At 37.2% G+C, this 14,144-nt stretch overlaps 2 protein-coding genes across 2 annotated transcripts in view; both read right to left on the bottom strand.

Annotated features, from left to right (window-relative positions):
- LOC143148887 (uncharacterized) overlaps positions 1-2,878 on the bottom strand; it is a 43,832-nt gene extending 40,954 nt beyond the window's left edge. The window contains exon 1 of the mRNA XM_076315682.1: positions 2,538-2,878. The gene's annotated coding sequence lies outside the window, so the exon portion shown is untranslated. The remainder of the gene's footprint in view (positions 1-2,537) is intronic.
- Positions 2,879-9,205: 6,327 nt separating this feature from the next.
- Positions 9,206-11,650, bottom strand: Nmdyn-d7 (nucleoside diphosphate kinase homolog 7). The gene is made up of 9 exons (XM_076308510.1): positions 11,063-11,650; positions 10,822-10,988; positions 10,588-10,749; positions 10,307-10,514; positions 10,110-10,230; positions 9,908-10,032; positions 9,727-9,840; positions 9,561-9,668; positions 9,206-9,479 (listed from the first exon to the last, which is right to left on the bottom strand). The coding sequence occupies exons 1-9, from the start codon at positions 11,177-11,179 to the stop codon at positions 9,444-9,446; spliced, it is 1,158 nt and encodes a 385-aa protein (XP_076164625.1). The 5' UTR covers positions 11,180-11,650; the 3' UTR covers positions 9,206-9,443.
- Positions 11,651-14,144: the final 2,494 nt, after the last annotated feature.

Genomic DNA, 14,144 nt, shown 5'->3' with positions numbered 1-14,144 from the left:
AAAATTTCCTAGTTTATTAGTATCGACGAGGGAAAGATTGTAGTTGAATATAAGATGAATGTTTGGAGAGTTATTTATTTATTTGGAATCAAGTTCCAAGGGAAAGATTGTAGTCGAATAATGGATGAATGTTCAGAGTTTTATTTATTTATTTGCAATCGAGTTTCAAGGGAAAGATTGTAGTCGAATAGAGGATGAATGTTTGGAGATTTATTTATTTATTTGGTATCAAGTTCCAAGGGGATGATTGTAGTCGAATAGAAGACGAATATTCGGAGATTTATTTATTTATTTGGAATCAAGTTCCAAGGGAATGATTGTAGTCGAATAGAGGGCGAATGTTCGGAGATTTATTTATTTATTTGGAGTCAAGTTCCAAGGGAAAGATTGTAGTCGAATATAAGGCAAATGTTCGGAGATTTATTTATTTATTTGGAATATGAAAATTATTGGAGATTTATTTATCTAGTTTGTAATTATCGACGCGGGAAAGATTGTACTCGAATACAAAATGAATGGTCGTAGATTTATTTTTATTTAAAATCAATTTCTAGTTTGTAATTATCGACACGGAAAAGATTTTACTCGAATTTTTTAGACGAATGTTTAGAAATTTATTTTTATTTGAAATCAATTTGTACAGTTTACAACTATCCACACGGGCAAAATTTTATCCAGACACAAGACGAATGACACCTACAGAGATTTATTTTTACTTGAAATAAATTTCTACTTCGTAACTATCGACGCGGGAAAAATTGTAGCCAAACCCAAAACGAATGTTCGGAGATTTATTTATATATTATAAATCAGTGTGTACAGTTCACAAATATCGACACTGGTAAAATTTTATCCAAACATTAAGCAAGCAACGATTTATCGTTATTTAAAATAAAATTCTACAATTTTTCACCATCGACACGGGTAAAATTTTATCCAAATGCGAGAAAATTTGTGTAATAGAAAGTTAATCGTTAAGGATGATTCGAATGTAGATAGACCGAGGTTACATTGCTTTCATACGGTTCATGGCTAAGTCAAGGTCTGAATAGAGCCTTGGCGTAGACCATGAACCCCTCGTGTTGTTTCGATATTCAGAAACTTTCATTGCTGAGAAACTTCACTTCCTTTTCATTTTTCGAATACTCCAGATTCTTAGAATAAATCATAGACGACTAAATCATCGATCGAACAATTGTTAATTACTCTAGAGTTAATTACTCTCTCGTAGAAGAGAATTGCAGTAAGATAGCCTACAATACAAGAACAATCTTAAATTCATCTTCAATTTTAATAATTTCTCTCAGCTACCCATCACCGAAGAATAAACAATTCTCTCGAATACTCCAGATTCTTGGAATAAAGTAACGCGACGATTAAATCATCGATCGAACAATTGTTAATTTCTCTAGAGTTAATTACTCTCTCGTGGAAGAGAATTGCAGTAAGATAGTCTACGATACAAGAACAATATCCATCTTCAATTTTAATAATTTCTCTCAGCTACCCATCACCGAATAATAAACAGTTCCTGTCGGTCCACGAGCTCTACACCCAAAAAAAACGTCCAAATCGGAAATATACATTCGAACAAACGTTATTTCGACAAACTGGTATTTTTTAACGAATTTTTCAACACGGTCGTATGTAATATTTCTCCGTGTTAAATATTCGCGTTCAGAAGTACCATATTCTTACACTCGCTCGAATATCTCCTCGATCGTTCTCCATATTGGAGAATGTCTCGTGGAGAACCTTAAAAATTCATCGGTGTCTTTAGAAATATTTTTCTTCGGTCGATTTTCGAGAAGAAAACAATCTTTCGCGTTAAAGGTTCCGGGACCGGTGGTTTTACGATTGGCTCAATGTCGTCGTGAGTGATCTCGGTCAAATGCACCGCTTTATTAAAAATTCTTGCCTATTGCCACCGGTACAACTGCGAAGTCCGCCGAGAGCATTGAAAGGAACTCACAAATTACATTATTAGTACCCTCAGACACGCGTCACTGTCTACTTCGGCACGGACGAGCGTAGGCCAATTTGCACGTCATCGATGAGTACCATTTTCGTACCTTTTACGCCGGTTTTCGTTCCACGAACGGAACCAGTGTCGTTCTCGCGACTGTAAATCGCAACGAGTAAAAAAAAAAAACGAAAAAGAAGAAAAGAAACCAACGACAACGCCTCGATGGAAGTAATTCGAAGTAAAGGAAACGAGGACGTTTGAGAAGAGAAGAAAGAATAAAAAAACCCCACCTTCGGTTCCTTTCTGTTCCACGTTCGATTTGTTATACTTTCGACGAGAGAACGCGTTCGATTGACAATTACTTTTCACTTAAAAGGACTCGTGTATCGTTCGCTCGCGAACAAGTAGAAAAACGAACCTTGTACATACATATATACACAGTGTTTCTAAATCAGACCCATTGGTCTCGTTTCGAGTATTCCAAACCGATCCACGATTCACGATCGATTTATCTACCCCTATCGTCTCGATCGTGTATTTGAACCGCGGAGGTACGTTGATAACAACTTACGTTTTGTCCAACGTCCAATAAACAGGAAATGCAACCTCGAGGGACGTGGTCCTTCGCCGATCTATACTCGTCCACTTAGAGAGAACGCGTGGGCCCTCTACGATCGAAATATTTACCGATCTCCGCACCAGAGTTCTCCACGGTGGCCACAAATATCGAACCGATCGTATGCGAATCGATCGTTTCGCGCGTTCGATCGAAAGCAGGGTACGATCGTTTCTTTTTCTTTTTTTTTTCGCGTACGTTGGATCGAACCGATCGAGCGTGTCTCTTGGTCGATACTCGGCGTGGAGCGAGGTTCTCAGACCCCAGAAGAGCGACCGATGGGTCCGTTCTGCGCGCTGTCGAGCGCACTACTGGAAGGCCCAACGATCGTGGCAGCGACACCGGCACGAAAATACACGTATTCTAATACGCCAATCGGATCTAAGAGCGTGACCGCGAGACGCACTGCCGATTTGTGTCTTCATTCATACCGAACCTACCCGGATAAGCGAACCGGTTCGATCGTTTTCCGTGGAATTTCACGGGACGCGTTTCTCGATTCGTCGTGGATGCATCGGTGCAACCGATCGATCGGTGCAATTGCACCGAGGTGCACGCTAGGGGAGTTCGGTACTAGAAACTTGGATTTAACGTTTGGTACTGGAGAGGAGGGGATTGATTATTTGTTTTTCGGTTGGTTAAGTTTCTTGGATATTTGTGGCTTCGAGTGTGAGAAGTGATTGAAGAGAAAATTAGAAGAGACGATGAGGTTTGGGGAGATTTGAACGAACGTGACAAGAATGTTGGAGGTATTGGAATGTACGGAGGGTATTTTGGGAAGGAGACACTTTGGAATTTTTTTGGAGGGGAATTGTTCCGGGTGTTAGTTTGGAACTTTGCAGCATTGTTTGTATGCATCTTAGCTAATGATGGAAATTTTTGTGTGCGAAAATAGGCAATAGTTCTGGAGATATAGGCTAAAAAATATTGTATCCCATAGGCTAGAAAAGTTCGAGAGGGTACTTTGGGAAAAGTAGGCTTTAGAATTTTTTTGCACGAGAATTATTCCAGGTGTTACTTTGAAACTTTGCAGTATTGTTTGTACGTGTTTTACCTAGTTATGTAAATTTTTGTATGGGAAAATAGGAAATAGTTCTGCAGATATAAGCTAAAAAATATTGCATTTCATAGACCAGAAAATAAGTTCGAGAGGGTATTTTAGGAAAAGTAAACTTCGGAATTTTTTTGCACGGGAATTATTCCAGGTGTTACTTTGAAACTTTGCAGTATTGTTTGTACGTGTTTTACCCAGTTATGTAAATTTTTATATGGGAAAATAGGAAAGAGTTCTGAAGATATAGGCCAGAAGGTATTGGAAAGTTTGAAGAAATATTCTGGAATAGAGGGAAAATATCAAAGCTTTGGAACATATACACCGTTGTTTGTTCGTATCTCACCGAGTTATGTAATTTTCTTTATGGAAAAAGACATAATATTTGCCCAGTCACAAGCACGCTTGGTTCTTTCTACTCGTTGAGACTGTGGAAAGTTGATTATGCTCCGACGAGAATGGTGGAAAACAACATTGCAACAGAAATTATAAAAGAATCAACCGTGACGATGCTAAAATTAGCACAGAGTTTATTAATCGTGAAACGTGACGAATGTATCCGTGCCAGAGATATTTAAATACGAGGAACCAAAGTAAGTACACCTGCAATTATCATTTTATCATTAATTATTACCATTATCGTTAAAGGTCAAATTACGACAATCACGCGTGAATATTTCATTTTTTCGGTTTCACTTTCTTAACTGTGTGTAAATGCAAAAACTGTTTTAAGACTTTTTACGCACACTGTAGAACCTCGATTGTTGCACCAGGGACAAGAGTGACAATTCGTGCAATTATCGAGGTAACCAGTCCACTGTGCACTTCCAGCTACATTTTTTCGATTTCACTTTCTTAGCTGTGTGTAAATGCAAAAACTGTTTTAAGACTTTTCACGCACACTGTAGAACCTCGATTGTTGCACCAGGGACAAGAGTGACAATTCGTGCAATTATCGAGGTAACCAGTCCACTGTGCACTTCCAGCTACATTTTTTCGGTTTCACTTTCCAAGCTGTGTGTAAATGCAAAAACTGTTTTAAGACTTTTCACGCACACTGTAGAACCTCGATTGTTGCACCAGGGACAAGAGTGACAATTCGTGCAATTATCGAGGTAACCGTTCCACTGTGCACTTCCAGCTTACAAGTAGTCGATCCGTAACGTAATCGTTACTCTTAACAACAATTTACTCTACTCTGAACAAAGAACTTCCACTTCCACTTTACGAAAGTGTTCGAAAAGATCTACAAAACGAACAAAACATAATTTGTTTGTACTTCTCCTCTCCCCTCCTTCGGGACCAGAATACAATCCCGACCGACTCGATTTTCGACGACGCGAATATTGGCAATAAAGTAGTCGCGATCTCTCGAAAATAACGATTCTCGATCGTAAAAATATGTGACGAACGTTACGAAATAACTGTTTTAAATTTACAAAACACTTAGTTTACGATACCGTGATGACGTGACATTTCTCGGACGTGGAACGTGCCATTTTTCGAACGACGAGATAAATACGTTTCTAAAAATCACAACAACATTTGGCAGATCCTCGTGACGGTCTTGCAATTAACGTTAATAACGCGAATATTGATTGCAACGTTTCCAGAAAATTGAATTCGTCGTGGTACGTAACGATAAAAACGTACGGTTCGTAAATAGGAGCGATTGCATTCCGTTCGTCGTATTTCTACTTTTAATGCAACTTCCTCGTTTAAGAATCGAGCGATACGTTCGAAACGAACGCATCGGATGCAGATCTGGTTCGATACACGAACAAAATGTGAAATATTAGAAGCTACTCGTGGTCGAGAATCCTTGGACGAGCGACGAGAAATCAAGGAGAATTCGAGTCGAGAGTAGAATTGATTTGTGTGTCGATATTGTTGTAGCTCCGATAACGATGCTCGAGTGGAACACCATTGGTCACGATTATTTCGAGACTTGAACGGAGTACGAGAGTGTCGAAAAACCCGTATCGAAAAGTCTCGTTTAAAGTTAAACTCGCGTACAAAATGTGAAATATTGGAAGCTACTCGTGGTCGAGAATCCTTGGACGAGCGACGAGAAATCAAGGAGAATTCGAGTCGAGAGTAGAATTGATTTGTGTGTCGATATTGTTGTAGCTCCGATAACGATGCTCGAGTGGAACACCATTGGTCACGATTATTTTGAGACTTGAACGGAGTACGAGTGTGTCGAAAAACCCGTATCGAAAAGTCTCGTTTATTTTCAAAGACACGGACGCTTTGAGCCTTATGATTCCAGGTGGCTGTTGCATCGATATAAATGTTATTTATCGCAAGACGATCCTTTGTCCGAAGATCTCCCGGTCGAATCGTACGTTCTCTTCGGATTTTCGTACGCGTCGTGGTGGACAAGATTAACGATCCACAATCTTTTTTCACATGAAAATCACCATACTTGCGCCTGAAGCTAAAATGACGCGAACGGTAGAACAAAAAACCTTTGACAATAGTTGTTTCAGGGACTTCGATGCCGTATCAATGTCGAGGATTGAGTCTTGGAACAGGATCGTTGAAAACAGTGTACATGGTTATGGGTTCTGTGAGAAGAACGAAGAAAATTGTAATAGAATGGAAAAAATTATATGGAAACTATCAAAGGGTTGTTTACTTGAACAATTTGGTTGCTATGATTTGGTAATTAGTTTGGATAATGGTAGGGATTATTAAATATTCCCAAGGAAATAGCCTAATAGTGACACTAGAAACACTATGAATTTGTAAAGCACTAGGAAATATTAAAGAGAAGTATTTTTATTTTTGTTAATAGACGATTTAAGAGGATAAAACTTCTCTTCAAATTTTTTTCATCAAGACAATCTTGTCTTAATTAATTCCCGACTACTTTTAAAAGAATTAGAATATTTCAGTTGTCTCTGATGTTTGATTTATTTTCCAGAATTTTGAAAGTAATTGTTTCCAATGTAAACACTTCTGAGGGTTCTCTTTTAGGTATTTGTCCTTGACAATAATTAAGAAATTATTCAACCAATTCGAATTATTCGCGCTAGCGTTGTTTACGGTTGTTCGAATCGTGCTTTGAAATTAAAATAAAATTAATTGAACCTTCCCACAGATTTAACAAATAGCAAAAAACACTTCTGAAACTTCTCTTTTAGATATTGTGGCCTTGACAATGATTAACAAATTATTCGACCGATTCGAATTATTCACGCCAGTATTATTTGTGATTTGAAATTAAATTGACATTAATTAAACGTTTCCACGGGTTTAACAAATAGCAAAAATCACTTCTGAAAGTTTTCTTTTAGGTATTTGTCCTTGACAATAATTAAGAAAATTATTCGACCGATTCGAATTAATTCGTGTTAGTGTTGTTTATGGTTGTTCGAGTCATGCTTCAAAATTAAATTAAAATTGATTCCCACAGGTTTAACAAATAGCAAGAAACACTTCTAGGGATTCCCTTTTAGTTATTTATCCTTGACAATAATTAAGAAAATATTCGACCGATTCGAATTATTCACGCCAGTGTTGTTTGTAATTTGAAATTAAATTTACATTAATTAAACGTTTCCACAGGTTTAACAAATAGAAAAAAGCATTTCTGGTGGTTCTCTTTTAGGTACTGTGGCTTTGACAATAATTAAGAAATTATTCGACCACATCGAATTATTCGCGCCAGCGTTGTTTACATTCGTTCGACTCGTGGTTTGGAATTAAAACGAAATTAATTCGACGTTTCCACGGATTTGTGAAATAGCGAGACCGCATGAATAAAAGTATCATTTCGTCTAGTCGTCCGTAGCAACCACGTTTCTACAACTTTTCATCACGACGGGCGCCGCAAATCCTTGACACACATCATTATGCCGTTATTAAGGTAGGATAAGCACATCGCGTAGCGGATTCGAAATGGATAGATTGCCATTAATGGTAATCAGTTGCATGAGTTTAACGCACGAGACGGGTATACAACTTTCTTCCTCGTTCGATGGTCTAACTGATATTTAAATCGCCACCGCGAAGGTTTTTCTACTTTTTCGATTCTTCGATCGCGCGAACTGTGTACAAGAATCGTCACAGGACGAGAATTAACATACGAAATGCAACAGAACTTCCGTTACGCGAGAGTGAATAGAGTCATAAAATTAACAAGAATTCGCGATATCGAGAAAGTTGAAACCATTAACATTGACAAATTATTGAAACATTCGAGGTATTAAGAAACGAATTTCGATAGATTAAAGCGTAGAAAGAATCTAATTTCTCATGCTATGTTATACCGAAAATTGTGAACTATTTAACAGCTGGAAAAATAAAAATATCGATCCTCTCTAGGGACAGAATGTTTGTTACTTCGTTTAAAATACGGAAGACTCAACTTCGAGAAATTGTGCGATTTGTTATTTGAAACGTTTCCATACTAATTCGGATAATGGAGACTCCACCGTATCGTACATAATAAGCTAATGTTATTTGTCTTATCTCTAGAGCAGTTTAAGTATATTTAACTTAAGTTATCGACAGTCACCAGGGTTATTTATTTTCTCCTAAACGAGATAAATACTTATATCGGTGAAACACGCCCCTACTCTGAGAAAAATGGCACGACTTTATTTTATCGAGTAATTTCAATACACGGGGAATAATAATGGAGCGTTGGCGAGACATTTGTCTGTGTGTGACTTGTAAATGTGAAGCATTGTGGATTTATAGTCGGAAGAAAATCAGTTGGACGCTCGAGGTCACCGAGGATCTACCCCCACCCCGTAAACTTACAGACAGGCGCTCTTGAAAGAAAGAGTAACCTAACATGTCACAAAGATGGAAGTTAGACGTAACGTGATTCACTATCGAGGAAATTATTATTAGGCGTTTATTTTCCAACTATTTTTAACTTTTCTACGGTATCCGATTGATTGAAATTGTCAAGAATCGACAAATTAAACATATACCAACTCGTCGTACAATACTATATCTGTGCAGTGCAACAAAATATTTACAGTATGCGTTTTAGAAATTCTTTGTTTGTTTCGATTGACTACGATAAATCTACCGATATCATTATACATGAAACGACTTCTTGGATTAATTAGTTCGTTATCTCGATCGTTAAAAAAAATTCATTCAAAGAACGTGTACAGTTTCATGGTTTTCTTTATGAATACAACATTCCTTGAGAGTTTATCACAGTTTGCGGTAATTGTGAAACAATTAATTGCATTGCGTAAGTTATACAATAATTTCGTTGCTGCATATCTGATATCGAAGCTTTCGTTTAATTACATCCTCGTTACGGTGCATAAAACGCCTAGTTGCGTAAATCTACAATTTAATGTATCGAGAAATTATTCAGAGGCTATCTCTGTAATCATTTCAGTTGAAAAAAGCGACGAATACGATCGTCTATTTACCGTTGATAAAATTGCAACACAAAAAAAGAACAATAATGTACGATCGACCTTTTTATGATCCGAGCAAATCAATAAAGTTTGATTACAATTAAAAGCAATTGGAAGATAAGTAATAGAATACGGTTCAATCTTTGGATAATGAATGATTAGAGACCCAATTACAGAAGCATTCTTTATTACAAAAAAAGTAGAAAAAGTTTCGTAACTTTGTTTAATTAATACGTTACGAAATTTATTACAAAATTTGTTCGGCAGGTAACAATATTGCTTTTACGGGACGTGACGCGTGGTATTCTTTTTTTAAATATTTTTAATATACTTAAAATACCGGGAACAATGAAACTGCTAATAGGCAATGACTTTTTTTTCAAACATAGTACGATACCACATTTTCCTTTGTGTCTATTTGCTGTCAAGGATTTTGAAGAAATATTCCACCTGCATAAAGTTAATAAAAGTAAATAAGTAGTATGGTCCAACATATTAAATATATGCAAATGTTTAGTCGATCTAATTTACCTCTAAACTTCCATCTTCTCGTAAATCGGAACAATGTATAGCATTTTGTACTTTGGTTTTCCCATACTTTGCTCGAAGAGTATTTGGTCTCACTTGTCGTGCGATACTCTACATAAAATAATAATGTGAATATCACTTTCGAAAATTAAAAAAAAAATCGACTTACTGGATCCATGGGACCACACCATTTCCTAAATTCTCCTTGAACATCGAAATTTTTATCTTCCTGTTTCAATTCCATAACAATACACGGTCCTGATTGTAATTCTGCTACCATTGCCTATAGATAAAATTGTTACTAATTTTTCAAAAATAAAATTTCTTCGTAAGCGTGTATATAAACGTACTCCGTAATCAGGGAGAACACCTTTGTAAACTTCTAAAAATTCTTCCGCGTCAAAGGGATTGACATTAAATTGTTGAACAGCAGAAATGGTGTAACCAGCTTTTTGAATATCGTCGATAATATCTCCTGTGGTAACGAACAGTGAAGAATAATGCTCTACTCGTTTAAAAGCATATCTTAATTGAAGATCTATTTTCATATACCGGTTAATTTATCTCCAACAGCGTGTGGTTTAATAATACAGCAAGTACAATTTTCTAAAGTAGCTGTATTTGCAGGTCCTATTCGTTTGGATTTAGAATCAGGAAAGAATAACTGCAATTCCTAAAAGAAAGATCATAATAATATTGCATTTAAATATCTCTAAAGTAAGGTAAACATATTATAAAACCATACAAACTCTTTGCGCTGCTTCTTCGTTCGCCGAACCGTGTACAGCATTATAAATATTATCTTTACCAAAACATGCTCTAATTGAGTTTGGAGCTTTGGCACGAGCCTCGTTGCTATCTTCCGGACCTATTACTTCTAGCCAACGTGTAATCACATGATCGCCCAATAATTCTAGAGCTACAATAGGACCAGAAGTAAGCATGTTTACAATGTACCTAATGGAAAAACATAAAAATTTAAATAAAATTAACATTAAGAACAGTAGGATGTTTTTGTTTTATATTTTACCCTATATTGGTAGCATCTTCTATATCTTGACAAAATTGTGATGCTTGATCTTGAGTCAATTTGACCATTTTGATGTTTATAATATGAAAATTACAAGAAGCTATTCGTTTTAGTATTTGGCCCAGCTTATCGATAACATCTGTCTTCACCATAGCGAATGTTCTAAAAAAAAAATTATATTTTGTTAAACTCGATAATAATATCGTTCGAACGTTGTCAAAAATAAAAATTCACTTTTGCATTTTTGTCTGCAACTTCGTTCGTGTAGTGCAATCCGCGTAATCCAATATTTTTATATTCCTTGAAAATATCGTTACGATAGCGCCTACGTAAAAATCCTTCGCTCGAATCCCTTCGCATTTTGTTCTCCTTAGAAAAGTTTTTCTGACTTTTAAATCAAACTGAAATGAACAAAAAATAATTCAAGTTATACTTCCACGAAGCTCGATCTAACGAACCTACATATTCAACATACCAATTCGACTGTATTGTCATACGGATAATAATATAAATAAAATTTCTTCAAAGTACTGGCTATCTTATCGTACCACTCAGCCTCGAAAATATACCTTTCGTTGTGGTCTACCGACATTTCGATCAAATTTATTTACGAATTAACCTGCTAACAAAACCTATTAATCGACTCCTTTCAAATCATTCGAGGTTATGTTTAGAACACGTTCAAATTATTGCTTTTGCGACGAAGTTATAAATATAATTGTGCATATTAAAAAAAAAGACTCTCATCTTACTATAAATACCGTAGTTGTCAATGAAATGTCGCGTATATTAGGTTTCTATGACGACGCGATAATCAAAGAACAGCTGTTTACGATTGGCGTATTTTATAGCCCAGTTAATACAATTCATTGATATGCTTCCATGTAACGTATCCTGATTGCATTTCTTACAACTATCCGTTATATTGTGCAACAATACAATAATTGTTTTAATTTGAAAGAAACAAGTATTAAAACTGGACGGACGTCAACAAATAATGTTTTACCATTGTACAAAATACGATTAAAAACACGTAATACGATCTTAATACCCTTCTGTTGAGCTGCCCTCTAACGCATATTATCAAAATGTATAAATACAAACGAAGTATCAACTAAAGCTACAATCTTAAGGAAAATGGTGCAAAGAGAATTGAAATACCGACATTGAGCTAATGCAATCATCTTGTAACGCATCCGTTTCACAACGGAGAGTTTGAGAACTATCTTCGATGAAACCATCGAAGTCGGTAAATGTAGCAACCGTGAATACAACTCGGACCTGTATACGATTTGTGATTCCACATTATTTATGTCTCGGAAAATATTCGAAAAATTAATTCAATTCGTTCTCCTACAAAAAACTCGAAATATTTTACTAAAATGGCACTAAAAATATTCTCAAAGATAAGGCTACCCTAATGCCGCTACACGATTTCCAAAGTCCCACTTATTCTCAGATACCTATACCTAGTAATTATACCAGGTTGCTCCATAAGCTTTATAAAACTCCATGAGTTTTATTAAAACTGTTCAATAAAACTTATTGAAAATCGAACGACAAAATTTATTGAACAAACTATTATATCTGATATTTTAAGGGAGGAAAGATCGGAGAACAACATTTGAAACATTCATATCTCTTTCTTTGCCATGAAGTTTAGGATCAGGTTCAGTAAATGGAAGCAAAGAAGGTAAAGAAAGAAAGCTTCGCGTGTCAGAAAATGGGTCCATTGAGCTGCGTCGGACTTACATTTATAACATTCATATATTTGCGTTTCGTTACAATATTCATATTTTCGTACACATTAGGAAAATGTTCCATTTTACAACATTCTATTAGATTGTTCGGAAAGTAATATCGTTTGTTTTTTTTTTTCGGTGAAAATGAAACACGATTTTTTCAGAGTGTACAAACATTTTATTAAATTATATATTCTCCGTCTTGGAAAAATAAAAATCACTTTCCGAAGAACCCAATATTTATACGTATCGCTTGAGATATTATTCTAAGTACGCAGCCAATTAGCTCGGTACTACCCGCGACGAATGACTATCGTTCGTTCGCGAGTAATACCGATTACCAGGTCTCACCACGTGGAGGTTGCTGCGAGCGGAGACCCGGAGAGAGATAGATGGAAACAAAGTTCCATCGATCTCCCTCGACATGCGATACAAACGAAGATACTAAACCAAAGAGATGGAAGGAATCAATGTTCCTTCGATCTCCTCGTTTAGTTCTGCCAAGCAATTATATTATGGAAAAATTAGGCAAAATTGGGAAAGACGCGACGCGTACCGTGTAGTTGGTCCTACTAGGTCTATCCCGTTTCCCCTCCGTGGTTCCGATTCCAGAGAAAACGAACGACGCCTACCACTCCCCTAGAGGAGTGCCCCGTTTCTCCATCTTTACGACGAGAGGGTCTTATTTTGGAGGCTTTCGCAGGGACCGGCAAAAATGCCTGCTCCTGTGCTCGCAACATGCCCCCTCTGGAAGCGGACACACCGGAAGAGACGGCGATAGACCGTTCGGACTACTTGCACGGCCAGTCACTTGCTTGTACAAGAAGCAGTGGTGACCGGACTGTGAGACGAGGAGCGAGCAAAATTAAGCTAAAGATTGGATAATTGCTTGGCAGAGCACAGTCTTAAAACTAACTTATTCTAACTGCAGAGATAGAAGGAATCAATGTTCCTTCGATCTCCTCGTTTAATTCTGCCGAGCAATTACATTATGGAAAAATTAGGCAAAATTGGGAAATACGCGACACGAACCGTGGAGTTGTTCCTACTAGGTCGGTCCCGTTTCCCCTCAGTGGGCCAGATTCTCAAGGATATGCGCGACGCCGTCCACTCCTCTAGAGGAGTGCCCCGTTTCTCCCAACTCCGCAGCCAGGAGCCACGCAGAGCGTGGACCTAACTCACGGAGGATGACGAAGAGAGGGTCTTATGATGGATCAAGGGCTTCCGCAGGGACCGGTGCGAACACCTACCCCTGTGTTCGCAGCATATTCTCTCTCAAAGCGGACGCACCAGAAGAGACGGCGATCGAGCGTTCGGTCCACCTCCACGGCCGGTCACTTGCTTATGCAACAAGCAGAGGTGGCCGGACTGAGATACGAGCAAGCGAGCAAAAAGAAGCTAAAGATTTGATAATTGCTCGGCAGATCACAGATATTCGTACATGGTGGCCTTAAAACTAGCTTAGTCTATACATAGAATTAACAGTCCCGCGGAGGATGCAATACATCAGTCCTCTTCGTTCTTCGTTTTCCGATACATCTACCCAAAGCTAAATTGATAAATGTTAAACAAAGAAAATAAGTTAGTCCTAAGAGAAACCTAAGAGAAACCTAAAGTCAAGGCATGATAGAAAATAGAAATGATATTGGTTAGTGGAAAAAAAAACATGGAAAAACAAGTAGAAATTAAAATCAGAGAACAAATAACATGAATTAAACAAAGAAAAAATTAAAAAACAAAAGGAAGGATTGAGAGAGTGGTCGCCAGTACTGACCACCGCCTACCGGCAGCCAGTACCGGTTACCAAGGTGGGGG

The sequence above is a fragment of the Ptiloglossa arizonensis genome, chromosome 1, assembly GCF_051014685.1.
Source record: "Ptiloglossa arizonensis isolate GNS036 chromosome 1, iyPtiAriz1_principal, whole genome shotgun sequence".
Lineage (NCBI taxonomy): Eukaryota > Metazoa > Arthropoda > Insecta > Hymenoptera > Colletidae > Ptiloglossa > Ptiloglossa arizonensis.
Note: the sequence above shows the minus strand (reverse complement) of the source record. Positions and strands in the feature narration are given on the sequence as shown.